Genomic DNA, 27,837 nt, shown 5'->3' with positions numbered 1-27,837 from the left:
AAATAAAAGAGAATAATAACTTTTGTCACTTTGAATGCGCGCTCATGGGCATACATTCAAATGAAAAGTCCTTGCATCCAGCTCTCAAAGGGGTCCCCGCCTCCAATAGACCCCCCCCCCCCACGCCAACAGGACAAAAGAAACCCAGGCAAAAGGATGGGTCCACGACCCCTAAAATCAAATCAGCCAAAGAGAGGGGGGGGGGAATCATATCCTTCTTCGCAAAAAAGAGGTTTTAAATGTCCACCTTCGGATACCGTTGGCCAAGACTGGTTGCCCGGCTCTTCCGAACTACATCTCCCGGCATGCTCTCCTGAAGGCCGACCAATCACCATCAGCACCACCCCAAAAAAAAAACCCATTGCGGAAAGGCGCTGCGCCCGATCCCAGAGCCTTCCCTCCCCCCCCCGGGCGCGCAGAAGCTTAGGATCGCCCGTGGGGGCTAGAGCCTGGGGCTCGTCCCCCGCCTGCCCGGCTTGACGACGCCCCCTCCCCAAATCCGAAGCCCAAGCCATTTGCTTGGCCGAACTGCGTTGCGTTCTATTCTAATTTGCAGCGGGCGCCAGGTTGGAGATGCGGGCTGGCTAAAGCGAGCTCAGGAGGCGGCTGCGTCGGGCCGGGGGCGGCGGCTCCGGGTGGAGGAAGAGGCGGCCTTGGGGCGGGGACTGCCGGCTTCCTCGGCCTGAAACTCCCGGGCGGTGGCGGCTGGGTTTCGGGGAGTCTTGCGGCCGTCGGTGGGCGCCCGCCTGGCGTTGGGTGAGTGAGCATCTCCAGGCTGGGTTCTCACGCCCCCCCCCGCCTTTTGCTTGCTTCTTTTGCCCCCCCCTCCCCGCTTAGATCCCCCCCCCAAATTATCTGCATCCTCCGCTGCTTTGTCTCTTCCCCCTGCTCCGTGTTTTCTTCTTCAGCCTGGCTACTACAAAGCCCATCTTTCCTCCCTTAGGGTCTCCCCCCCCCCCTTGCCAGCTTTTGGATGGACGGCGTTGCAAAAGGCCTGGCGTCCCTTCGGATAGATTGCAAAGCCTATCATCCCCAGCCAGCTTCCCCAGTTCCAAGGCCTGGCATTCCCTCCCCCCCCCCCCATGGATTACAATATCTAGAATCCTCAGCCAGCTTCCCCAGATGTAATGCCTAGCATTCCCCTGGGTGGATTGCAAAACCCAGAATCCCCAGCCAGCATTCCCCAGATGTAGGGCGTAGCACACACCCCCTCCCATGGATTGCAAAACCTAGCATCCCCAGCCAGCTTCCCCAGATGTAATGCCCAGCGTCACGTAGGTGGATTGCAAAACCTAGCATCCCCAGCCGGCATGCCCCAGATGCAAGGCTTGGTATCCCCCGGATGGATTGCAAAACCTAGAATCCCCAGCCGGCCCCGAGGACCCTTCCTCCAAATGCAGTGTCTGGATGCCAGGGTGGTCTCCTGCCTTTCGAGGGAGGGAGGGACAATGGTTTGGGGCCAAATGGTTGTCAGAACGACCTGACCTGTTAAATTCCTGACACTCATGAATCTGGCGATACTGCCCTGGGGTTGGGACCCCTTGACCCAAGGGAAATGGCGCCCCCATGCTGCCGATTGTGGGAATTGCAAGGAAACCTGCTTGTCTGGACTCCCATAATCTGCTTTCTCTCCCCATATGGCAGGAATCGGCAACTTGCAGCTCGGGAGCCGCATGTGGCTCTTTTATCCTTCTGCTGCGGCTCCCTGTCGCTGGTCGGCTCCACAATTGATAGAGCTTTCGGTTAGGACAGGTAGAGGAAAAAGGATGCCGCACTAGGAGGAGACTCTATGGTGGGGGAGAACCAGACTTCTGGTCAGCAGAGGAAAAAGGATGCCGCACTAGGAGGAGACTCTATGGTGGGGTAGCCAGACTTCTGGTTGGCTCCAGAATTGGGGGGCGGGGCAGGGGGCGGCCTTCCGTTTAGGACCTTTGTGGCTCTTTGAGTGTTTAAGGTTGCCGACCCCTGCCCTAAGCCAAGAGTCTTGGTTTATTTTAACCTGAGTTAATATTTCCGTAACAGGTAGTCCTCGACTTACGACCACAATGGAGCCCCGAATTTATGTTGCTAAGTGAGACTGGGAAGTGAGATTTTATGACGTGTATTTCTGAAGTGAATCCCTGCCGCTGTTAAATGAGTCCAACGGTTGTTAAGTGAATCCGGATCCCCTGTTGATTTTGCTCGTCCGAAGGTCGCGACCCCAGGGACTCTGCGATTGTCGTAAATATGAAGCCCTTGTCAAGCATTCGAATGTAAATCACGTGATGCTGCAACGGTCATGAGTCATAACTCCCTTTTTTCAATGCCGTTGTAACTTTGAATGGTCACTAAATGAACCGTTGTAAGTTAAGGACTACCTGTATTGGGCATAGTGCTAGATCACATCATCTGTGAGGATTGCTGGATTCCAAAACCAAGGCAAGGCTGTTTAGAGATGCAGCCATTCATTTAAAGCAGTGCTGGCCCCTTTAAGACGGGTGGACTTCAACTCCCAGAATTCCTACTGGCTGGGGGAATTCTGGGAGTTGAAGTCCGCCCATCTTAAAGGGGCCACAGTTCCAAAATCATTCATTTAAACCCTTCTTCTTTTCCCCTCTCGCTTTTCTCTCTTGTACTTCTTCCTTATTGCCTTATTCATTCCATTTCCCCCCCCCCCTTCTGCAGACGCTTCCCATGGACACCAGCCCCCCGGTCCCAGATCCCGGGGGTCCCCGAAGGGATTTTACCACCTCGGCTTCGGAGGTGGGCCCTCCCTCCTTCGAATGGCTGTTGGAGCGCCTGGGGGCCCGGGGCCAACGTCGGCAGCGCCTTCTGCTGGCTCTCAGCTGTCTTCCCTGCGTCCTTGTGGGTTTGGCCTTGGGTTCAGACGCCCTCTTCGCTCTCACCCCTCTGCATCGTTGCGGGGACTCCAACGGCACCAAGCTGTCCGATAACACCACCTGTCATGGTCCCCATGGTCAAAGTGGAGACTCTGGGGGACTCCCCATCCTCACCAGCAACCCAGTGACAGAGGTGAGTATCTCCACCACTTCGTTTTCCTGAGTTTGGACATCCTAATGCAGCTGAGTGTTTACTGGCCAGATGCCTTTCCTGTCACCAGGGCTGAGTTTTGCTCCACAGATACAGTATATTCTCATTGTGATGATTTATGCAAAAGACTTCAAAAATGCAAGCTAGGAAATAGAGAAGAGGCAGCCTAGCCCCACAGCTGCACAATGGGTGGAGAAAGAGAAGGAAGAACCTTCGGGCTGTAAAAGAGATGGTGGGAGATTGAAATAGGTAGTCCTCGACTTACAACTGTTCATTTTAGCGACCAAAACTACAACGGTGCTGTAAAAAAGTGATTTAAGAGTGTTTTTCACACTTACAACCATTGTAGCATTCCCAAGATCAAAATAGAGACGCTGGGCAACTGACTCGTATTTATGACGGCCACAGTGCCCTGGGGTCACATGATCCCCTTTTGCGACCTACTGATTCACTTAACAACCAGGTTACTGCCTTAAGAGCCACAGTGATTCACTTAACAACTGTGGCAAGGAAGGTCGTAAAATGAGACAAAACTCAACGGCCTTGCTTATCAATAGAAATGTGGGGCTCAATCGTGGCAGATAGATAGTCCTTGACTTAAGACCAATTGTTCGGCTGTGATAGAAGTGACTCTACAACCAGTCTTCGTACTTATGACTGTGGCAGCATCCCCACAGTCCCGTCATCTTGCTTAGCGACGGATTTTTTTCTCAGCTGAATTGTGGTCGTACGTTGAGGACTACCGGAACTTTCACGCTTGCCTTTAGTGTAGCTTTATGATAAAGTAGAATTCTGTTAACGTAGCTTTACGCTAAAGTAGAATTGTGGATTTACGTGGCCTTATTAAGTGTACGTTAATAAAAGCAAATAAAAGATTCGTCATCTATTTTCCTTGAAGTGTTTTAGGCGGTTCGTGAGTCGCAGAGATTGGAGGCCGCCAAGGAAAAAAACAAAGGCGAAAAGAAAATGTCAAAAAGGCCACGAGAATGTTAAACATGTTATCTGCAGATGGTGCAACTGGAAACGTGTTAAAACACAGATTATGGATTGTTTGTGTTAGCCAAGGCTGCTTCTAAGCTGAACAATGGAGAAACGGGGCGTTGTTTTTCTCCACAAACAAAAGAAAAAAGGGACAGCAATTTCTAAATGGGATCAGCAAGAGGTTTTCCTTTGGTTTTATTCAAGACCGTGAAGCCCGTTTAGGAAATGCGGCATGGCTTTTTGATCTTTGGAAAGAGAAATTTTATTGAATGCTGCTAATTTTTTAAGTGTTGTGGCCTGCCGGCGACTAGCAGAGCCGGTGGCAGATTCGAGAGGCCAAAAATGCTGTATTCGGTGTATAAGACGCACCAAGATTTTCAGCCTCTTTTTTGAGGAAAAAAGGTGCGTCTTATACTCTGAAAAATACGGTAATTGCAGAAGGGATAGAAAGAATCAAGCCATAGAAATTTTCGGCTCCACTATGATCAGTGCGGAGAGTCAGCCGGTTCGGACAGGTTTGGGCAAACCGGTTGTTAAAGCGGCAGGACCTTACCCCTGGTCGAGGACTATCCTGCAATGCAGGTGCTGTAAAAACCGTGGCACGACAAAACCGCGGTCCACTAAAGCGCGCCCGATTAAAGCGCGTACCTGACGTCATCAGCAGCGCGACAAATACGACCGCGGAGATTTTAAAAGCGATTTTAAAGCAAGCCGATTCACGTAAAGGTAAGGGTTAGGTTTAGGGTTAGGTTAAGGGTTAGGGTTAGGGTTACATTAAGTGTTAGGGTTAGGTTTAGGGCTAGGTTAAGGGTTAGCGTTAGGTTTAGCGTTAGGTTAAGGGTTAGGTTTAGGGTTAGGTTAAGGGTTAGGTTTAGGGTTAGGTTTGGGGGGGTTAGGGTAAGGTTTTCGCTTTAATTTTAAGTTTACTGCTCACAGCGTGATGTTTTCGTCGCGCTGTGATGACGTCAGGTACGCGCTTTTGTCGAGCGTGCTTTAGTCTACCGCGGTTTTGTGGTGGAACCGTAAAAACAAGGACCAATCATAAGTCGCTTTTCCCAGCACCGTCGTAACCTCAAATAGGTCGTAAGCTGAGGACTGTGAAGATGCAACAGTCTCGAATGATGCAACCAGTATCAGATTTAAATCACGCATTTATTGCTTTGAAGGTGTGAATGAATTGAAAATATATATGTATATAAATTTTAAAAATCCTTTTATCCTTTTTTCTTCTCTGCAGTGGTCCCTGGATCATTCTGGCAGCTGGGTGATCCCTCTGGAGCAGATCTGTTTCCTTCTGGGCTTCGCAGCAGGAGCCGTTTTCCTGGGTCACCTGGCGGACAGGTAAATGGGAAGGTTCGGATGGGAGTTTTTGGTTTGTCAGCTAAACGGTGTTGCTATTTATGGTTTTCATATGGGGTTTTTTATTGGTTAATTATTTTTACGGGTTGTCAGTCACTTAGGGGCCCCTCCAGATGGGTGGCATGTATAAGGAAGGAAGGAGGGAGAGAGAGAGAGAGGGAAGGAAGAAAGGAAAGAAAGAGGAAGGAAGGAAGGAAGGAAGGAAGGAAGGAAGGAAGGAAGGAAGGAAGGAAGGAAGGAAGGAAGGAAGAAAGAAAGAAAGAAAGAAAGAAAGAAAGAAAGAAAGAAAGAAAGAAAGAAAGAGGAAGTAAGGACAGCGCGAAAGAAGAAAGAAAGATGGAAGGAAGGGAGAAAAGAGAAAAAAGGAAGGAAAGAGAAAAGAAAGGAAGGAAGATGGAAGGAAGGAAAGAGAAAAGAGAAGAAAGGAAGGAAAGAGAAAAGTAAGAAAGAAAAAGAAAGGAAGAAAGAAAGAAAAGGGAAAAAAGGAAGGGAAGGAAGGAAAAAGAAAAGGGAGGAAGGAAGGAAGGGGAGGGAGGAAGGAAGGAAAGAGAAAAGGAAAGATGGAAGGAAGGAAGGGAAAAGAAAAGTAAGAAAGAAAAAGGAAGGAAGGAAAGAAAAAAGAAAAAGGAAGGTAAGGAAGGAAAGAAAAAGAAAGAAAGAAAAACTCAAGTATAGATAGCCCACCATTTTCAACAGTTTCTTTAGTGACCATTTAGAGTTACAGCGGCACTGAAGAATGTGACTTACAACCGTTTTTCGCACTCAATGACTCTACCAGCATCCCCATGGTCACATGATCAAAATTCAGACAACTGACTCGTATTTATGATGGTGGCAGGAACCCGGGGGTCACCTGATCCCATTTTGCGACCTTCTACTAAGAGTCAAAGAGGAAGCCGGATTTGCTTAACAGCCGTGTCGCTAACTTGACCACTGCAGTGGCTCGCTTAACGACGGCGGCAAGAAACATCGTAATATGGGGCAAGATTCACCTTGACAAATGTCTCAAATGCAACAATGCGTTTGCGGGAAAGGGGGCAAAATCTGGCACGACTCGCTTAACCACCGCCTCTGCGGCCCCGATGGAGGACTCAAGGACTGCCCTGTAAAATCTCTCGATTTTCTTTGCTTTTCACAGTGTAGGGCGACGGAGTACTTTCCTACTGACGCTGGCTCTCGGCTGCCCCGTGGGCTTCCTGGCAGCCTTCGCCGCTTCTCCCTCCATCTTCATACTGGGCCGGTCCCTGTGGGGCACAATGCTGGGTGCCATGCAACTCGCCCTCTACATTACCCGTAAGTAGCACGCCGGCGCTTCCGTGCATCGCCCCCAAATTTGGATTTCTTTGGACGGCTGGATTAGACCCCCAATCCTGGCTTAGGAACTGATGCGCTGGCTGCGAATATATGTTTTTAAAATGTGGCAACGTATTTCTTTCGATGCGCTAAATTTTTGTCGTTTTTTTTAATGAGTTTTAAAATAATAGCCCAAAAGGGGGAAGGAACAAAATGCAGTTAGGACGGGGAATACATATATAAAAGAATAACAGAGTTGGAAGGGACTTTGGAGGTCTTCTAGTCCAACCCCCCAGCCGAGGGAGGAAACCCTATATCAATTCAGACAATTGGCTGTCCAGTTGCTTCTTTAAAAATTTCGGTTCCACCACAAATCCGCGAAGCCCTTATCCGCGGAGACATACGCGCGAAGACTAATTCGCGCCGTTCGAAGCGCTAAGGAAAAACGCAACCCTACCGCGATGACATAATCGCGGAGGGCAAATCCGCGCATTCCCAAGCACTCAGTACCCTAAACCTAACCCTAAACCTAACTCTAAATCTAACCCTAATCCTAAACTTAAACCTAACCCTAAACCTAACCCTAAAACAAACCCCTAAACCTAATCCTAACACTTACCTTAATTGAAATCGGCTTTTTGCCACGGCGCCGTTTTAAAGCGCCCTTCTGTTGCCGCGCTGTTGTCGCAGCGGTGATGATGCGCAGTGATGACGTCGCAGCTTTAGCGACGCGCTTATATCTCTGCGGATAAAGGCTTCGCGGTTTTGTTGTGCCACGAAAATTTCCAGTGTTGGAGCACCCAAAACTTCTGGTGGCAAGTTGTTCCACTGGTTAATTCTTCTAACTGTTAGTAAATTCCCCATTAGTTCTAGCTTGCTTTTCTCCTGGATTAGTTTCCACCCATTGCTTCTTGTCTTACCCTCAGGTGCTTTGGAGAATAAGTTGACCCCTTCTTCTTTGTGGCAACCCCTGAGATATTGGAACACTGCTATCATGTTTCCCCTCGTCCTTCTTTTCATTAAACTAGACATACCCAATTCCTGCAATTGCTCTTTATATGTTATAACCTCCAGTTGTTCTGATCCAGCCTTAACAGAAGCAAGAAATATAAAGAAAACACCCCTTTTTATTTACCTCTTGGGAATTAATGGCATTCACCCACCGAAAAGCCCAGGCAAGAGTCCTTCAAGGAGTTAACTGCAGTACAGACCTTATCAGTTCTTTGCGATAATTGCAATGGGAGCTCCCAGGCTTTGTGGCACGAAACACAATGAGCAAAATCTTCAGAAATACGAACTGTTGTCTCCTACGACCACCACTCCCCTTTCCTTCTATTTATTCCCCAGCCAGGGAGATTCCCCATTCAGCGTCCACGTGTGCTTTGCTTCCCGAGGTGACTCCTCGTCCTCCCGTGTTCTCCTCTCCTAATTGCTCTGTGCATATGCGCATCTGGAGCCAGCCACATCTGGAACAGCTGGCCTCAGCTGTTCTTCCTCCTCACTCATCTCAGCCTCCGAAGGCAGCTGCCTTTCTGGTGGCTGGGAAATGTCGGACCTCTTCTCCAAAGACCCCGAAGGTAGGGACGAGAAGCAACAGATGGAAAAGTCGTCAAGGAGAGAAGCAAGGTGGAATGAAGGAGAAGAGACGAGGTGGCGCAGTGGTTAGGGTGCAGTACTGCAGGCCACTTCAGCTGACTGTGATCGGCAGTTCAGCGGTTCAAATCTCACCAGCTCAAGGTCGACTCAGCCTTCCATCCTTCCGAGGTGGGTGAAATGAGGACCCAGACTGTGGGGGCAAGTTGCTGACTCAATTTGCTAAAAAAAAAATCTGTAGACCGCTTAGAGAGGGCTGAAAGCCCTATAAAGCGGTATATAAGTCTAATAAATAGATAGATAGATAGATAGATAGATAGATAGATAGATAGATAGATAGATAGATGATAGATAGATAGATAGATAGATAGATAGATAGATGATAGATAGATAGATAGATGATAGATAGATAGATAGATGATAGATAGATAGATAGATGATAGATAGATAGATAGATAGATAGATAGATAGATAGATAGATAGATAGATAATAGATAGATAGATAGATAGATAGATAGATAGATAGATAGATAGATAGATAGATAGGTGATAGATAGGTGATAGATAGATAGATGATAGATAGATAGATAGATGATAGATAGATAGATAGATAGATAGATAGATAGATAGATAGATAGATAGATAGATGATAGATAGATGATAGATAGATAGATAGATAGATAGATAGATAGATAGATAGATAGATAGATAGATAGCTTCCTAACAGGGAGGACAATTAACCCGTGGAACAGCTTGCCACCAAAAATCCTGGGCTCTCCATCACTGGAAGGTTTGTAGAAGAGATTGGACTATTTTTTCCCGCGTGATATAAGGTCTCCGGCCTGAGCAGGGGGTTGGACTAGAAGACCTCCAAGGTCCCTTCCAACTCTTGTTATGTTGGTTTGTCCAATCCTGAAATTGTTCCACAAGCCACAACCTTCAAATGCAGCCATTCCAAAATTAATCCATGCTTGAAACATGGGTTGTTTACACGCCATAAATTCCGGGAGATTTGAGAAATGCTTCATCAGACATGGATTGCAAACCCCCCATCATCTCCTGCCCTTATTCTTAAACTCGGAGAAGCACTTAACTGCTTGTTCCCTTTTTAAAATTGGCTAATTTTTCTGTGCTGTGTTAAGTTGTTGTTGTTCTTTTGGCTTGCTTAATTAATATCATTATGTTAATTTTCATTCCTTTTCATTAAGACGGGTAATATTACATGCCCTTGGGTGTCCTTCCTTGAAAAATAACTGAAATTAAATAACAGGCAAAATGGGGCGGGGAGGAGGGGGAAGGACCATAATGGAGGCCAGAATTATCGTCGTAAGTCATGCCGGTCATTAAATGAATCATCACGTGACCGAGATGATTTAATAACATTTTTTTTGGCAGTGCTTGTTAAAACAAATCACGGCTATTACGATTAAGTGAGCCCATTGTCCATAAATATTTTCCGGAAAAATGACCAAGGGAATTCTGGGAGTTGAAGTCCACCCATCTTAAAATGGCCAACTTTAGAGAATGATGCCGTAAACTTCCAGCTATAGTTTGGATTACCGATCGTCCTCGACGTACAACGGTTCCATTTAGCGACCGATCAAAGTTACAGCGGGCTCTGGGGGAAAAAAACTTACGACCATTGCAGCATCCCCGTGATTTACATTTGGAGGCTTGACAATGGACTCACGTTTATGGCGGTTCCAATATCCCGGAGTGAAGTGTTCTCGTTTTGCAACCGTCTTGACAAGCAAAGTTAATAAGAGAAGCCAGATCCCACTTAATGGCCATGTTGCTAACTTCGCCACTGCAGTGGTTCGCTTAACAAATGGGGCGGGAAAAGTCGTAAAATGGGCCAAAACTGACTTTTTAAATTTCCTACTTAGGATAGAGTAGAATAGGGTAGGATAGAATAGGATAGAATATGGAAAGAATAGAATAGAATAGAATAGAATATAGGAATAGAATAGAATATAGGATAGAATAGAATAGAATATGGAAAGAATAGAATAGAATTAAATAGAATACAATAGAATATAGGAATAGAATATAGGCTAGGATAAAATAGGATAGAATATGGAAAGAATAGAATAGAATTAAATAGAATACAATAGAATATAGGAATAGAATAGAATAGAATATAGGATAGAATAGAATATGGAAAGAATAGAATAGAACAAAATAGCATATAGGAATAGAATAGAATATAGGATAGGATAAAATAGGATAGGATATGGAAAGAATAGAATAGAATTAAATAGAATAAAATAGCATGTGGGAATAGAATAGAATATAGGATAGGATAAAATAGGATAGGATATGGAAAGAATAGAATATAGGAATAGAATAGAATATAGGATAGGATAATATAGGATAGAATATGGAAAGAATAGAATAGAATAAAATAGCATATAGGAATAGAATAGAATATAGGATAGGATAAAATAGGATAGAATATGGAAAGAATAGAATAGAATAAAATAGAATATAGGAATAGAATAGAATATAGGATAGGATAAAATAGGATAGATTATGGCAAGAATAGAATAGAATTAAATAGAATAGAATATAGGAATAGAATAGAATATAGGATAATATAGGATAGAATATGGAAAGAATAGAATATAATTAAATAGAATAAAATAGAATATAGGAATAGGATAGAATAGGATAGAATATGGAAAGAATAGAATAGAATTAAATAGAATAGAATATAGGAATAGAATGGAATATAGGAATAGAATAGAATATAGAATGGAATAGAACAATAAAGCCTACAAACTTGAAATTTGGCATGTATGTTCCTCTTGGCTTGTAAGTGCTCGCTAAGAAAGGATTTTTCAAAATGACCATCAGATCATTAGTATTTCTTTTTATTATTATTAACACACCCCGATGCTAAGAAGGCAGACGTTCTACTCCCCCTCCCCACCTGAAAAGAATTCTGTTCCAACGCCACTTGGGCACGCGTGACTCATCCGGCCTGCGGGCTGGGAGTTTAGACATTCTACTCCCCATCTGAAAAACGCTCTGATGCTAAGGAGTTAGAATGAGGGAGAGAAGGGGATAAGATAGGAGAGGCATCTGTGGAGCAAGCCTGAGGGAGAGAAGGGGATATGAGCGGAGCAATGGGGCCAGCCTGAGGGAGAGAAAGGGGATAGGAGAGGAGAGGATTCTGTGGGATCCTCATTAACTACTCATTAATTTTCAAGCTGTAAGTATCGATTTATCAAGCCCGATCATATAGTTTCGTAGCGGAGCACGGGTATCCAGCTAGTAATACATAAAATATCAATACATTTGGTGCTCCATTCTGGTCGTAAGGTGAGGACTTGCACCTCTATTCTGCCTGTTGAGTTACGACGCCCTGCCTACCTTCTGTCCTTCCCTAGGTTTGGAGTTGTGTTGTCCTTCGCAACGGCTGCCGGTAGCCATGGCAGGAGACCTCGTCCAGGTGGGAGGGCAGTTCCTTCTCCTGGGCCTGGCGTGGGTCTGCGGCGGTTGGCGCATTCTACAAGGGGTGATCTCAGCCGGAATGGGGGTTTGCCTGCTGTATGGGTAAGTTGGCTTCCCTTTCTCCACACTGGTTCAAGCAACGTTGGGGAAGGGATGCCAGAACCATTAAAAGGAGAGAAATGGCCACTCGGCCCCAGGAAAGAAGAACGGGTGAGAAGGAAAGTCAACATCAAACCGTCTTGATGCTGTTCCCTACAAGAGACTGGGAATCCAAAGACAAGAAAAAATATTTGGGGGAATATACATATATGGTTAGAGAAAATGATAAAGCAAATATTTTCGTTAGGTATATTACCAGAAAAATATGACAAAGGGAATATATATTCCATAGTACGTGTCTTGACCGCATCAAGAATTGTATTTGCACAGCACTTGAAAAATGAGGAAACTCCTGCAGATGAAAAAAATACTAGATTGCGCGGAAATGGATACGTTAACGTTAAAGATAAAAGATAAAGAAGATACAGAATATTTTTCAACATGGGAATGGTTAGATAATAGAGGTAGAAATTAGAAGTTGAAAGATTATTACTATGTATAAGTAAATAATGTGATTTCATTATTATCTCTCTCTATAAAAGCCAAATAGCACTCACTCATCAAGAAATCTCAAGAACTGTAAAGCCTACAAACTTGAAATTTGACACGTTTGTTCCTCTTGGCTTCTTAGGTGCTTGCTAAGAAAGGATTTTTCAAAATGACCATCAGATCATCAGTAGTTGTTATGCAGTACTATATATTATATTAACACACGTCGATGCTAAGGAGTTAGACATTCTACTCCCCCTCCCCACCTAAAAGGAACTCTGTTTCAACTGCCAGTTGCCTCATATTAACACACACTGATGCTAAGGAGTTAGACATTCTACTCCCTCTCCCCACCTGAAAGGAACTCTGTTCCAACTGCCAGTTGCCATATATTAATATGCTCTGATGCTGTTAGACATTCTACTCCCCCTCCCCACCTGAAAGGAACTCTGTTCCAACTGCCATTTGCCTTATATTAACACACACTAATGCTAAGGAGTTAGACATTCTACTCCCTCTCCCCACCTGAAAGGAACTCTGTTTCAACTGAGTTGCCTTATATCAACACACTCTCATGTTACCCTTTCGCTAGACCGGGCGTGGGCATGGCCAGCGCGTGACTCATCCAGCCTGCAAGCTGAAAGTATAGACATTCTACTCCCTCTCCCCACCTGAAAAGAGCTCTGTTCCAACTTCCAGTTACCTTATATTAACACGCTCTGATGCTAAGGAGCTTACACCTTCTACATTAATTTTCAAGCTTTAAGTATCAAGCCCGATCACAGAGTTTCGTAGCGTAGCACGGGTATCCAGCTCTAGTCCCTTATAAAACCAAGGAGATGCGCTGATCTTTATGCATTTCAGGAATGCGAGGCAAAAATCGCATAAATCTGCATAAATTGTAGACCCCGGGTTACTTCCTGCCCTCCTGCCGCCTTCCAGAGGACAATTGGCTTAGTGAGAAGACAAATGGACGTGTTAAATTTAGCCATTGCCATGGAAATGTTTTAAATAAGACTTCCCACGGGGCTGCTGGGAGCTGAGCGAGATACATGGGGCTCTATTCCTTGTGTTCCCAGTTTTGTCTTGAATTGTGCCGTTCGTCGGAAGGCCCGTTTTGGCCACACGTTAGAGAGGAATTTGGGAGAAATTTCACAGCCCTTCCCAGTAGGCCATAGCGGGAACGAGCACCCAGGGTCTCTCAAATGCTGCTTTATTGTTAATATAGAACCACAGAATCTTGAAATCTTGGCAAGGCAGTTCCAGGTTTAATCCTTGTTTGTTTGTTCATCTTCGCTGGAAGATGTTGTTTCTCCATTTATTAGCAGAATTGTTTGGAAGATGAGTTCCGTTCCTGTTTTGGCTTTTTATTTTTATTGAACATGAATTACAAAACCTTCTTTCCTTCCTTTCCTTCCTTCCCTCCCTCCTACCTTCCTTTCCTCCTTCCTTCCCTTCCTCCATCCTTCCTTCCCTCCATCCTCTCTTCCTTCCCTTGCTTCCTCCCTCCCTCCCTCTTTAATTTTCTTTTTTTAAATCCTCTCCGTTTTTTTCTCTTTCTTTCTTTCTCCCTCCCTTCCTACTTAATATTTCCTTTTTAAAATTCTCTCCTTTCCCTCCTCTCCCTCTCCCTTTAATTTTTCTTTTTTAAATTCCCTCCTTCCTTCTCTCCCTCCCTCTCTCTTTAATTTTCTTTAAATCCTCTCCTTCCTTCCTTCCTTCCTTTCTTCATCCCTCCTGCCCTACTTAATATTTCCTTTTTAAAATTCTCTCCCTTCTTTCCCTATCCCTCCCTCTTTAATTTTTCTTTTTTAAATTCCCTCCTTCCTTCTCTCCCTCCCTCTCTCTTTAATTTTCTTTAAATCCTCTCCTTCCTTCCTTTGTTTATCCCTCCCTCCCTACTTAATATTTCCTTTTTAAAATTCTCTCCCTTCTTTCCCTATCCCTCTCCCTTTAATTTTTCACTTTTAAATTCCCTCCTTCCTTCCTTTATTTCTTTCTTCCTCCCTCCCTCCCTACTTAATGTTTCCTTTTTAAAATTCTCTCCCTTCCCTCCTCTCCCTCTCCCTTTAATTTTTCTTTTTTAAATTCCCTCCTTCCTTCCTTCTCTCCCTCCCTCCCTCTTTAATTTTCTTTAAATCCTCTCCTTCCTTTCTTCATCCCTCCCTCCCTACTTAATATTTCCTTTTTAAAATTCTCTCCCTTCTTTCCCTATCCCTCCCTCTTTAATTTTTCTTTTTTAAATTCCCTCCTTCCTTCTCTCCCTCCCTCTCTCTTTAATTTTCTTTAAATCCTCTCCTTCCTTCCTTTGTTCATCCCTCCCTCCCTACTTAATATTTCCTTTTTAAAATTCTCTCCCTTCTTTCCCTATCCCTCCCTCTTTAATTTTTCATTTTTAAATCCCCTCCTTCCTTTGTTCATCCCTCCCTCCCTACTTAATATTTCCTATTTAAAATTCTCTCCCTTCTTTCCCTATCCCTCCCTCTTTAATTTTTCTTTTTTAAATTCCTTCCTTTCTTCCTCCCTCCCTCCCTACTTAATGTTTCCTTTTTAAAATACTTTCCCTTCCTTCCTCTTCCACCCTTCTGCCTCCCCCCTCCCTCCCTCTTTAATTTTCTTTAAATCCCCTCCTTCCTTCCTTTCTTCATCCCTCCCTCCCTACTTAATATTTCCTATCTAAAATTCTCTCCCCCTTCCTTCCCCATCCCTCCCTCTTTAATTTTTCTTTTTTAAATGCCTTCCTTCCTTCCTTCCTTTCTTCCTTTCTTTCTTCCTCCCTCCCTACTTAATATTTCCTTTTTAAAATACTTTCCCTTCCCTCCTCTTTCACCCTTCTGCCTCCTCCATCCCTCCCTCTTTATTTTTTTTTAAAAATTCTCTCCTTCCTCCCTCCCTCTTTAATTTTCCCTCTTTTTTTTTTTAATCCTCCCTTTCTTCCTAGCTGCCCAGGGTTGTATCCGGAATCTCCCCGTTGGCTCTTGGCCACCCGTCGGACAACTCAGGCCAAGGAAGTCTTGTTAGCCCTGTGCCAAGATGGCAACGCCCAGGAACCCGAGACCCGGGAGGCCCTGGATGGTGAGTATTGCAGCTTGCCAAAAAACAAAACCCCGTCGTGCCAGTTGGTTGACTGGGCATTACAGCATTACCATAGCTCAGTGTGTGAGTTTTAAACTGGGATCCTTTCGGCACAATTCTGAGATAAGTTACCACTTTGTAATTGCTTGTTTGAGAGTCAAGTTTAGGACGTGAGAACTTCAACTCCCAGAATTCCCATGGCTGGTTTTGGGGCCTTTAAGACAGTGTTTTTTCAGCAGTGGCCATTTGAAGATGGGTGGACTTCAACTCCCAGAATCCCCATGGCTGCTTTTAGGGCCTTTAAGACAGTGTTTTTCAGCCATGGCCATGTGAACATGGGTAAACTTCAACTCCCAGAATCCCCATGGCTGCTTTTAGGGCCTTTAAGACAGTGTTTTTCAGCAGTGGCCATTTGAAGATGGTGGACTTCAACTCCCAGAATTCCCATGGCTGGTTTTGGGGCCTTTAAGACAGTGCTTTTCAGCAGTGGCCATTTGAAGATGGGTGGACTTCAACTCCCAGAATCCCCATGGCTGCTTTTGGGGCCTTTAAGACAGTGTTTTTTCAGCAGTGGCCATTTGAAGATGGGTGGACTTCAACTCCCAGAATTCCCATGGCTGCTTTTGGGGCCTTTAAGACAGTGTTTTTCAGCCATGGCCATTTGAAGATGGGTGGACTTCAACTCCCAGAATTCCCATGGCTGGTTTTGGGGGCCTTTAAGACAGTGTTTTTTCAGCAGTGGCCATTTGAAGATGGGTGGACTTCAACTCCCAGAATTCCCATGGCTGGTTTTGGGGGCCTTTAAGACAGTGTTTTTCAGCCTCGGCTGCTTCAAGATGGTGGACTTCAACTCCCAGAATCCCCATGGCTGGCTTTGAGGCCTTTAAGACAGTGTTTTTCAGCCATGGCCATTTGAAGATGGGTGGACTTCAACTCCCAGAATTCCCATGGCTGGTTTTGGGGGCCTTTAAGACAGTGTTTTTCAGCCTCGGCTGCTTCAAGATGGTGAACTTCAACTCCCAGAATCCCCATGGCTGGTTTTGGGGCCTTTAAGACAGTGCTTTTCAGCCTCGGCTGCTTCAAGATGGTGAACTTCAACTCCCAGAATCCCCATGGCTGGTTTTGGGGCCTTTAAGACAGTGCTTTTCAGCCTCGGCTGCTTCAAGATGGTGAACTTCAACTCCCAGAATCCCCATGGCTGGTTTTGGGGCCTTTAAGACAGTGCTTTTCAGCCTCGGCTGCTTCAAGATGGTGGACTTCAACTCCCAGAATTCCCATGGCTGCTTTTGGGGCCTTTCAGTGTTTTTCAGCCATGGCCATTTGAAGATGGGTGGACTTCAACTCCCAGAATTCCCATGACTGGTTTTTTGGCCTTTAAGACAGTGTTTAAGCGTGGCTGGGGAATTCTGGGAATTGAAGTCCACACATCTTTAAGCTGCTGAGATTGAGAAACACTGCTCTAGACGTCCGCTCTCTGTTTGTGTGGATGGTGTGATAACATCTCCACTGATGGACCTTCGTTTTCCCTTCCTCCCCTCTCTGATCTGTCCCCTCCCATCTCCCGCCAACCCTGCAGAGCTGGACAACGTTTGCCATCTGCCTGCAGCTGCCCAGATTTCACTCCGCAGCCTCCTGTCCTGCAGGAACATCTGGAAAAACATTCTGATCCTTGGTTTTACCACGTAAGTTGAACTCCGCATGCTACTAGACCCTATGGAGGCTTCAGGAATGGTAGGGTTGACTTGTGGGCAGCTGAGAGGTGTAGAAACCTTGGTAAAAGAGGCAAGGTGCTAGCATACATTTTTTAGGGAGCTCTGCTTTCAGATTTATTTATTTCACTTATATCGCCTGCCTTTATTTTTTAAAAATAAATAATTCATGCCTAATGTGAGACTAGAACTCCCTGTTGCCTGGTGATTGGACCAAAGTCACCCATGTTGTCTTTCGTGCATTATGTGGGACTAGAACTCCCCGTCTCCTGGTGATTAGCCAAAGGTTACCCAGTTGTCTTTCATGCATAAGGCGGGACTAGAACTCCCTGTCTCCTGGTGATTGGCCAAAGGTTACCCAATTGTCTTTCATGCATAAAGTGGGACTAGAACTCCCTGTCTCCTGGTGATTGGACCAAAGTCACCCATGATGTCTTTCGTGCATTATGTGGGACTAGAACTCCCCGCTCCTGGTGATTGGCCAAAGGTTACCCAGTTGTCTTTCATGCATAAAGTGGGACTAGAACTCCCCGTCTCCTGGTGTTTGGGCCAAAGTCACCCAATTATCTTTAAGGTGGGACTAGAACTCCCTGTCTCCTGGTGATTGGACCAAAGTCACCCATGTTGTCTTTCGTGCATTATGTGGGACTAGAACTCCCCGTCTCCTGGTGATTGGCCAAAGGTTACCCAGTTATCTTTCATGCATAAGGTGGGACTATAACTCCCCGTCTCCTGGTGATTGGCCAAAGGTTACCCAGTTGTCTTTCATGCATAAGGCGGGACTAGAACTCCCTGTCTCCTGGTGATTGGACCAAAGTCACCCATGTTGTCTTTCGTGCATTATGTGGGACTAGAACTCCCTGTCTCCTGGTGATTGGCCAAAGGTTACCCAGTTATCTTTCATGCATAAGGTGGAACTAGAACTCCCCGTCTCCTGGTGATTGGGCCAAAGTCACCCAATTATCTTTAAGGTGGGACTAGAACTCCCTGTGTCCTGGTGATTGGGCCAAAGTCACCCAATTATCTTTAAGGTGGGACTAGAACTCCCTGTGTCCTGGTGATTGGGCCAAAGTCACCCAATTATCTTTAAGGTGGGACTAGAACTCCCTGTCTCCTGGTGATTGGGCCAAAGTCACCCAATTATCTTTAAGGTGGGACTAGAACGCCCTGTCTCCTGGTGACTGGGCCAAAGTCACCCAATTATCTTTAAGGTGGGACTAGAACTCCCTGTCTCCTGGTGATTGGACTAAAGTCACCCATGTTCTCTTTCATGCATAATGTGGGACTAGAACTCCCTGTCTCCTGGTGATTGGGCCAAAGTCACCCAATTATCTTTAAGGTGGGACTAGAACTCCCTGTCTCCTGGTGATTGGGCCAAAGTCACCCAATTATCTTTAAGGTGGGACTAGAACTCCCTGTCTCCTGGTGATTGGGCCAAAGTCACCCAATTATCTTTAAGGTGGGACTAGAACTCCCTGTCTCCTGGTGATTGGGCCAAAGTCACCCAATTATCTTTAAGGTGGGACTAGAACTCCCTGTCTCCTGGTGGTTGGCCCAAAGTCACCCAGTTGTCTTTCATGCTTAAGCAATAGCAATAGCAGTTAGACTTATATACCGCTTCATAGGGCTTTCAGCCCTCTCTCTAAGCGGTTTACAGAGTCAGCATATCGCCCCCACAATCTGGGTCCTCATTTCACCCACCTCGGAAGGATGGAAGGCTGAGTCAACCTTGAGCCGGTGAGATTTGAACCTCTGAACTGCAGATAGCAGTCAGCTGAAGTGGCCTGCAGTACTGCACCCTAACCACTGCGCCACCTCGGCTCTTGAGGCAGGACTAGAACTCCCCGTCTCCTGGTGATTAGCCCAAAGTCACCCAGCCAGCATTCGTGCCTAAGGTAGAACTAGAACTCATGGTCTCCTAGTGATTGGCACAAAGTCACCCAGCCATCTTTCATGCCAATGGGCAGGATTCGAACTCACGGTTCCTTGCTTTCTAGTCTGGTGCCTTAGCCACTAGACCAAAGGGACTTCCTTATTTGCCTCTTGTGGGTCCTTTTAACGACGGTGAGATTCTTCCTTCCGTCCTAATTGGGTCTGGGGTATCCTGGTTTGTTCTCGTGCTTTTGAGACCCTTAAGCCAATTTTTGGTTTCTCCCTTTGGCTGGCTCTCCTCCAGATTCATAGCCCACGCGATCTCCCACTGCTACCAGCAGGCCTGGGAGTCGATGGAGGACCCACGCGCCAAGTTCTACTTCCCCTTCCTGTTGTCGGCTGGCAGCGCCGGTCTTGGGTGCCTCTTTCTGTGCCTCACCGTACACCGGTATGGACGTCGCGGGATTTTGCTCCTCACCACCACCCTGACTGGCATCTCCTCTCTGATCCTGCTGGGGCTGGGAGAATGTAAGCACCCCAGGCTCAATTTCTAAGGAAAATCTTCAGCCTAAGATGTAAAGCTAGAATAGAGTAGGATAGGATAGGATAGGATATAAAGTAGAATAGAATAGAATAGAATAAAGTGGAATAGAATATAGAATAGAATACAATATAGTACAATACAATAGAATAGAATATAGAGTAAAATAGAATAGAATAGAATATAGAGTAGAATAGAATGGAATATAGTAGTATAGAATAGAATGTAGAATAGAATTGAAAGTAGAATAGAATATAGAATACAATACAGTACAATAGAATAGAATATAGAGTAAAGTAGAATAGAACAGAACATAGAGTAGAGTAGAAAATAATAGAATGTAAAGTAGAATAGAATATAGAATAGAATGCAATACAGTACAATACAATATAAAGTAAATTAGAATAGAATAGAATGTAGAGTAGAATAGAAAGTAGTATAGAATATAGAGTAGAATAGAATAGAATATGGACTAGAATAGAATATGTAAAGTAGAATAGAATAGAGTACAAAGTAGAATAGAATAGAGAGTAGAGTAGAACATAATAGAATGTAAAGTAGAATAGAATATAGAATAGAGTGCAATACAGTACAATACAATACAATATAAAGTAAAGTAGAATAGAATAGAATGTAGAGTAGAATAGAAAGTAGAATAGAATATAGAGTAGAATAGAATGGAATATAGAGTAAAGTAGAATAGAATATAGAGTAGAATAGAATGGAATATAGTAGTATAGAATAGAATAGAATTGAAAGTAGAATAGAATATAGAATACAATACAGTACAATAGAATAGAATATAGAGTAAAGTAGAATAGAATAGAACATAGAGTAGAGTAGAAAATAATAGAATGTAAAGTACAATAGAATATAGAATAGAATGCAGTACAGTACAATACAATATAAAGTAAAGTAGAATAGAATAGATAGTAGAATAGAATATAGAATAAAGTAGAATAGAATAAGTACAGAGTAAAGTAAAATAGAATAGAATATAGAGTAGAGTAGAACATAATAGAATGTAAAGTAGAATAGAATATAGAATAGAATGCAATACAGTACAATACAATACAATAGAAAGTAAAGTAGAATAGAATATAGAATAGAGTAGAATAGAATAGAATATAGAGTATAGAATAAAATAGAATAGAAAGTAGAATAGAGTACAATACAATACAATATAGAGTAAAGTAGAAGAGAATAGAATGTAGAGTCGAGTGGAATAGAATAGAATATAGAATATACAATAGAATAGAATAGAATATAAAGTAGAATAGAGAGTAGAGTAGAGTAGAAAATAGAATAGAATAGACCTTAGAGGTCTTCTATTCTAACCCCCCTAGAATAAAGAAGAACAGAACAGAAGCGTTTGAAGGGACCTTAGAGGTCTTCTAGTTCAACCTGTGGACATGCTGGCTGGGGGATTCTGGGAGTCAAAGTCCACAGGTGCTCAAGTTATCAAGGTTGAGAAATAAGTTACCAAGTAAGCTATAAATTGGTCGGAGTAAGTTATAAATAGAATAAATGAGTTTATTGCAAAGATCGTTGTACCGAAAAGTCCTACTCCGAATTAATTATCCGTGGTTGTCAAGCCATAAATCTTGCCGTTCAGTTGTACGACAAATAAAAAGAAACAATATGCCTTTCTCCTATTAAAAGAAATCAATTCCTAAAATCACCTTTAAATTCCAGGAGGAGAATTTAAAAAATAAAATATATGTTAAAGCCTCCCTGGGAAATAGAAAAATTGGGAGGATTGATCCAAGAAAACTTTGAAATTTGCCATTTAACTTTATCAAACGCCTTTTCTCTCTCTCTCTCTGATGAGATAGCTATAAATGGCTGTTGCAGGGTCATCCTGCTTTTGGGAATGTGCTGCTGTCCAGATGTTGGACTACAACTCCCAGCAGCCCCGGTCTGTTTGACTTCCCCTTCTCTCCCTTTTTTGGTCATTTTCACACCTTCCGTTTTGTCTTCTGTTGCAGATCTCAACAACGCGGCCCGAAGAACGTTTTCCATTCTCGGACTCTTCACTTCCCACGCAGCCGGCTCCCTCAGCATCTTCTTCGCTGCCGAAGTCATCCCCACCGTAATCAGGTCAGCGGGAAAAGCCCCCCCCCCCCCTCCCAAGAGAATAGGGAGGGGTTCCCCGCCACTCTCACAAATGAAGCTGTGTGCTCACACCTGCACTTCGCCCCAAATCATTCCCTCTTGCCCTCCCTCCCCACTGCACTGGGCCATCAACCCAGAGAGGGTGCTGAGTTATAGCACAGAAAAACAGCTTTCGGGGAGGCGGGGAGAAATCTCCAGTGTAAATTTACACCCTTCCTTAGCTTTTCATCCACCCATTTTGCCTTCAAGTGTCTAGTCCTCATGATTACAGCTTTTTCTCCTTCCTTTGTTCCCTTCTTCCTTCCTTCCATCCATCGATCCCCTTTCCTTTCCTTTCTCCTTCCTAACTCTCTCCTTCCCTTACTATTTCTCTTTTCTTTCTCATTCCTTCCTACCATCCTCCCATCCATTCATCCATCTTTTCCTTTTCTCTTCCATTCTGCCTTTCTCTGTACTTGTTGTTTCTTTCCTTTTTTTTTCTTCCTTCCTTTTTTACTGTCCCTTTCCTTCCTTTTTTCCTTTCTTTTTCCTCCCTTCCTATTTATCTCTTTTCCTTCCTTCTTCCATCACTCTTCTTTCCTTCCTTCTTTTCTTTCCTCCCCCTCCTTTCCTTCCTTAATCCTTCTTCCCTCCTTCCTATCACTTGTCCTTTCTCCTCCCTCCCTCCTTTCTCTCTTCCTCCTTCCTGCATCCTTTCCTCCCTGCGGTAAACTTGAAGCTCCTGCTAATCTTAACAATTTTCATCTGCAGAGGGAAGGGTCTCGGCATCACGCTGGCCCTGGCCTCCCTCGGAGGGCTGAGCGCCCCGCTGTTGCGGGTGCGAGAGCAGCACGGCTCCTTCCTCGAACACATCGTCTTGGCCTCCCTCAACATCCTGGCGCTGCTTTGCCTGCTCCTGCTGCCCGAGACTAAACGCAAACCCTTGCCCGAAAGCTTGCACGACGGAGAACTTTACCGGAGGCCCTCCCTGCTCCGGCGGGCCGGCGAGTCCGCGCGCCGGGACTCCCACGGTGTGACACGGCGAGACGACGTGCCCTTGCTCTCTACCCCGAATCCCGTCAGCTGATGCCACGGCGGGCTCGGTTTGAGCCTCGACGGGTGAGCTCGTCCACCGAACGCAAGAGCCGAATGGAAGCCAGGAGGAAGGGGAAAAAATTCAGATTCGGGCTTTTTCTGTTTCTGAAGTTGCACGAAAGGAGTCACTTCATCTCGACTGCCCCATCAGCAAAAACCCGTTTATTTAAACGGACGGACTTAAATTGGAAACTAGGAGTCATAGCTAGTTGCCCCATGATTAGCTAGCGTAGCGTCTCTCAATTTTGGAAACTTAAAGACGCATGGACTTCAACTCTTTAACTGCCTGTTGCCTTTTTAAAAATTTGCATTGCAAACTTGAGGATGGTGGTGTGGGGTTTATTTTTTCCCCCACTTCCTTGATAATTAACAAAATTATGTTAATTTTCATTCCTTTTCATTTGGACGGATAACATTGGGTGTCCTGCGGCCTGCCTTGAAAATAACAGAAATTAAATAACAGACAAAATATTAAAAAAAAATACACAGTCCTAGACGTAGGAGAATAATGGAAACCGAAATTACGGTCGTAAATCGTGCCGATCATTAAGTGGGTGACCAACTTAATTTCACCACCTTTTTTTTTTTTGGCAGTGTTCGTTAAGCAAATCACGGTTGTTAAGTGGTTAAATGAATCCAATTGTCAAGCCAATTGTCCACCATTTTTGTCCCTGGAAAACGACCTGGGGAATTCTGGGAGTTGAAGTCCCTACATCTTCAAGTGCTTCAGGTCAAAAAAACACTGAATTTGGTAGCCGCAAGGAAGATTTAATGTACTCGCTATTCTTTTACACCAGAGACGAACTGAAATCTTAAATTTAAGACAAATTTCAGTCAAACAGGCAGACAATTCTCCGCGGACTGTCGAGGAGAGAAAGAAAAATCTGAAAATTTGCTCCCCGGAAGAGAATTTTTAATACCCTTTCTGCTTTCGGCAATGGAAAGATTTGGGGGGAGCTTACAAACTCAAGGATACAGGGTTAAGAGTTGAGTGTCGAAATGCTTAGCTAGGAGGTCAAGCTAATCCTCCGTTTTTTTTTAAAAAAAAGTTCTTCGAGGGACGATTTGGGGGTTTGGTGTGAGAGAATTCTGTTTTTATTTCCGTTTTACCGATGTCGGACACGGGAATTAGGGCCCGGAGTCTACCGACTGACGTCCAAGACAGGATTCAAACCTATGCATTCATCTCGTTTTTAATAATTGTGTCCGTGACACACTTCTCGTTGCAAAGGGCTTGCGTTCAGGACATTGGACCAGAGGTGACCAAATCCTCAAAACAAAGACTTATTTCAAATCCTTCCCTCCACGAAAGAAACCAATGGCTAGATCAGACGAGACGAGCAATGTTCTTCGTTGCACGGACAGTGACTTTTGGTCTGGGCTCCCAAAATGTCCAATCGTCACCTTGGGCCGATAAATTCTTCATTGAAGCTCGCAGTGAAGAGAAACCGAAAAGACCACTGTCTACGAAGATGACGTCAGCGGTCCGTTCCCCCAATCCCCAAATCTGGAATGTACAGATAGTCCTTGATTTACGACCACCATTGAGACCCAAATGTCTGCGGCTAAGGGAGAGTTCAGCGAGTTTGGCACCATTTTCTTGCCACGGCTGTTAAGTGAATCGCTGCGGCGGGTCAATCGGTAACATGGCAACACCGCGAGACATGGCAACGGTCGTAAAACACGAGTCAGGAAGCCTCTGAATTTGAATCACGGTGAGCGTGGAGATGCCGCCCACGGTTGTACTGTAAAAAATGTCGCTTTTTAGTTGGACCTTCGGTCGCTAAACCCACTGTTGTAAATCGAGAACTTCCCGTATCTTCCATTTTTATGATCGGTTGCAACTCAGTTTGGGAGGGACCTCGGAATGAATATTGTATTACCGAGGAAGGAGGAGAGATGATGGCTGAAGTAATGGCGCAGCGTCATGCCCAGGAGGACCACTCAGGCCGATGCACACATGTGTGTGTAAACACTACCCCTTATTTGCTCCCACGGGAGTTAAACATGCAACCCCCCCCCCTTCCATCCCTTAAGCCCCGAGTAGGCTCAAAATTTTTTGGACTGCTTTGTAACCTTGAAGGGAAATAAAACACTGACTGTTAATAAGCTAAATAAAAGGAAATATATAATCAATTCGGAAAACACTGGCTGTGCTTTAAACTTTCTGTTAAAGAAGTGCCAGATAAGGACTTATATACCGTATTATACTACTAGCCGATAACTCCTTATCGGAGGTAAGTGTCTGGACCAAATTTCTAATGTTGAATTTTCCCCCTTATCAGAGGGAGCCCCCTTGTCAAGTACTGTGAAGCCGTTCCCATGGCAACTCCACTGCTCTGTACAGTAGAAGCCATTTCACGGCTGTACAGTAGAAGCCATGTTAAGCCACAACAGGCTGTATCTTAACAAAACACACACACCGAGGGGTTCTAGGGGTGTCTTACCCCCCCCCACAGTATTTTTCTCCAGAGAGTAAGTCATCTGTGTACCAAGTTTGGTTGAAATTGCTCGAGGTGTTCCAGAGTTATGCCGGAACATACCTACATAACAGCCATTTTTTATAGAGAGAGATTGCATTGTTTTGGTTGCCATGATACTAAAAAAAAAAGAGGTTGGGGCTTTGGAAAGAGTGCAGAGAAGAGCAACAAAGACGGTTAGGGGACTGGAAGTTAAAACAGGAAGAAGAGTTATAGGAATTAGGTATAGCTACTCTGGAGAAAGGAAGGCCTGGGGGGACATGACAGCAGACTTTCAGTATGGGGGGGGGGGGCTGCCACAAAGAAGAGGGAGACAACCTACCGTATTTTTCAGAGTATAAGACACACCTTTTTTCCTCAAAAAAGAAAAGCGGCTGAAAATCTGGGTGGGTCTTATACACCAAATACAGCATTTTTTGCCTCCTGAAGCCCCCCCTTCACCAAAATGGCCGTGCATACCCTTATGGAGGCTTTCAGAGAGCTCCTGGGGGCTGGGGAGGGCAGAAATGAGTAGAAAAAGGGCCATCCCCTCCCCCTTTGCAGACTGCTGAGTGAGGCGGAAGAACAGCTGGGGCCTGTTCCAGATGTGCGTATGCGCAGAGCAGTTAGGAGAGGTGAACAACGGAGGACAAAGAGTCACCTCGGGAAGCAAAGCACACGTGGACACTGAACGGCCCCTCCCTGGCTGGGGAATGAATAGAAGGAAAGGGGAGTGGTGGTCGTAGGAGACAACAGTTCGTATTTCTGAAGATTTTGCTCATTGTGTTGCGTGCCACAAAGACTGCTTGCCTGCCTGGGAGCTCCCCTTGGAACTGATAAGGTCTGTACTGCAGTTAACTCCTTGGAGGACTCTTGCCTGGGCTTTTCGGTAGGTGAATGCCATTAATTCCCAAGAGGTAAATAAAAAGAGGGTTTTTTTTTGAATGTTTCTTGCTTCTGGGTCAACAACTGGAGGTGATAACATATAAAGAGCAATTGCAGGAACTGGGTATGCCATTAATTCACAAGAGGGTGTTATTCGTGTTTTTCTCTTTCTTGCTTCTACTAAGGCTGGGTTAGAACACTCGGCTTCTTGCTTTGTGGAACAGGCGGGTCCTCGGCTTACGACCACCATTAGGAGTAGAATTTCCATTGGTTATTGAGCAAGTTGCACCCGATTTTATCACTTTTTCACCACGGCTCTTGTCTTCATGAAGCGAATCACGCCGTGTTTAAGTGAGCCTGGGCTTTCCGCATTGAGGCGTGTTGGAATCTGGCTGAGACCGTCGCAAAACAGGGTCACAGGAAACACACACATGCCACAATCGTCACAAATATACAAACCGTTTTATCAAGCGCCCGGATTTGTATAACACAAAAAAGTTGTGGTTTTGATGTCATTACCCTGTTCTGCCGCACTCAAAGGGGAGTTGAAAGTCAATCCTGTTTGGTTTTTTTTCTCCCCCTTCCTCGTTTCTTTTTTTCTCTTTTTCATTTTATATTTTTTTTGTATTTTATTTTATTTTGGGGGGTATATCACAAACAAATAAAATCGTTGCGAACATTTTTTTTTAAGCGCCCAAAATTTTAATCTCGTGACTTGAGGGGGATGCATTTTCAGTGCCGTCTCCACTTTGGTCGCTAAACGTATACCAGAAGTTTAAACAGATGGACACGAGTTGGAAGGGGCCTTGTTAGGTCATCTAGCTCAAACCCTCCCAGCCGGACCCTACACAAGGAGTGTCACATGACGCAGCAGGACTTCCCCCCCCCCCTTCACTAAACCGGCCAGCACACACGACACATCCGGATTGCAGGCTGCGAGTTTGACATGCCCGCCGTATATCATGAGCCGAGGTGGCCCAGTGGTTAGGGTATTGTATTGTATTGTATTTGGTTTATTTGTATGCCGCCCTTCTCCAGGAGGGACTCAGGGCGGCGAACAACTCAAAGGGGAAAGGGAACATAAACAACAGTACACATAATTAAAATACACGAAAATCACACAGCCATACCAGTCGAGAAGGGAGGGGAACTCATCAACCCCAGGCCTGCCGGCACAGCCAGGTTTTGACGGTTTTCCGGAAGGCCTGGAGAGAGGTGAGGGTCCGGATCTCCGCGGGGAGTTCGTTCCAAAGGGCCGGAGCTGCTACAGAGAAGGCCCTCCCCCGGGTAGTAGCCAGATGGCATTGGCTGGTGGACGGAACCCGGAGGAGGCCAACCCTGTGAGATCTGACGGGTCTTTGGGAGGGTGCAGTACTGCAGGCCACTTTAGCTGACTGTTATCTGCAGTTCAGCGGTTCTAATCTCACCGGCTCAAGGTTGACTCAGCCTTCCATCCTTCCAAGGTGGGTGAAATGAGGACCCAGACTGGGGGGGGCGATATGCTGACTCTGTGAACCGCTTAGAGAGGGTTGAAAGCCCTATGAAGCGGTATATAAATCTAACTGCTATTGCTATCATTTCTGACAAGATGGCAGTCCAGTCTCTTCTTGAAAGCCTCCAGGGATGAAGCTCCCACAACTTCCGAAGGCAACTTCTGTTTCATGGGTGGATTGTTGTCAGAAAATTTATCCTTATTTCCAGGTTGAATCTCTCTGCGATCCAACCATTATTCCTTTTCTGATCTTCAGATGCCTTCGAGAATAGCTTGATCCCCCTCCTCTCTGGGGCAGCCCCTCAAAATATCGGA

At 45.0% G+C, this 27,837-nt stretch overlaps 1 protein-coding gene across 1 annotated transcript; it reads left to right on the top strand.

Moving 5' to 3' along the window:
- Positions 1-423: 423 nt before the first annotated feature.
- SLC22A17 (solute carrier family 22 member 17) lies at positions 424-24,822 on the top strand. Its single transcript, XM_087714226.1, has 10 exons — positions 424-756; positions 2,665-3,012; positions 5,249-5,352; positions 6,509-6,663; positions 11,649-11,814; positions 15,242-15,375; positions 16,952-17,057; positions 19,261-19,484; positions 21,486-21,597; positions 22,363-24,822. The coding sequence occupies exons 2-10, from the start codon at positions 2,674-2,676 to the stop codon at positions 22,676-22,678; spliced, it is 1,656 nt and encodes a 551-aa protein (XP_087570352.1). The 5' UTR covers positions 424-756; positions 2,665-2,673; the 3' UTR covers positions 22,679-24,822.
- Positions 24,823-27,837: the final 3,015 nt, after the last annotated feature.

This window comes from Thamnophis sirtalis, unplaced genomic scaffold, assembly GCF_051295495.1.
Source record: "Thamnophis sirtalis isolate CommonGarterSnake01/CBP01778 unplaced genomic scaffold, rThaSir2_p1.2 scaffold_4, whole genome shotgun sequence".
Lineage (NCBI taxonomy): Eukaryota > Metazoa > Chordata > Lepidosauria > Squamata > Natricidae > Thamnophis > Thamnophis sirtalis.
The sequence above is the reverse complement of the archived record's forward strand: the minus strand, read 5'-3'. Positions and strand labels throughout refer to the sequence as shown.

Excerpts from the sequence above, each read along its gene's own strand:
- SLC22A17 (XM_087714226.1), top strand. The coding sequence starts at position 2,674 with ATGGACACCAGCCCCCCGGTCCCAGATCCCGGGGGTCCCCGAAGGGAT. Across the intron at positions 5,353-6,508 it reads CTGGGTCACCTGGCGGACAG|TGTAGGGCGACGGAGTACTT; the intron begins GTAAATGGGAAG and ends TGCTTTTCACAG. Across the intron at positions 21,598-22,362 it reads GTCATCCCCACCGTAATCAG|AGGGAAGGGTCTCGGCATCA; the intron begins GTCAGCGGGAAA and ends TTTCATCTGCAG.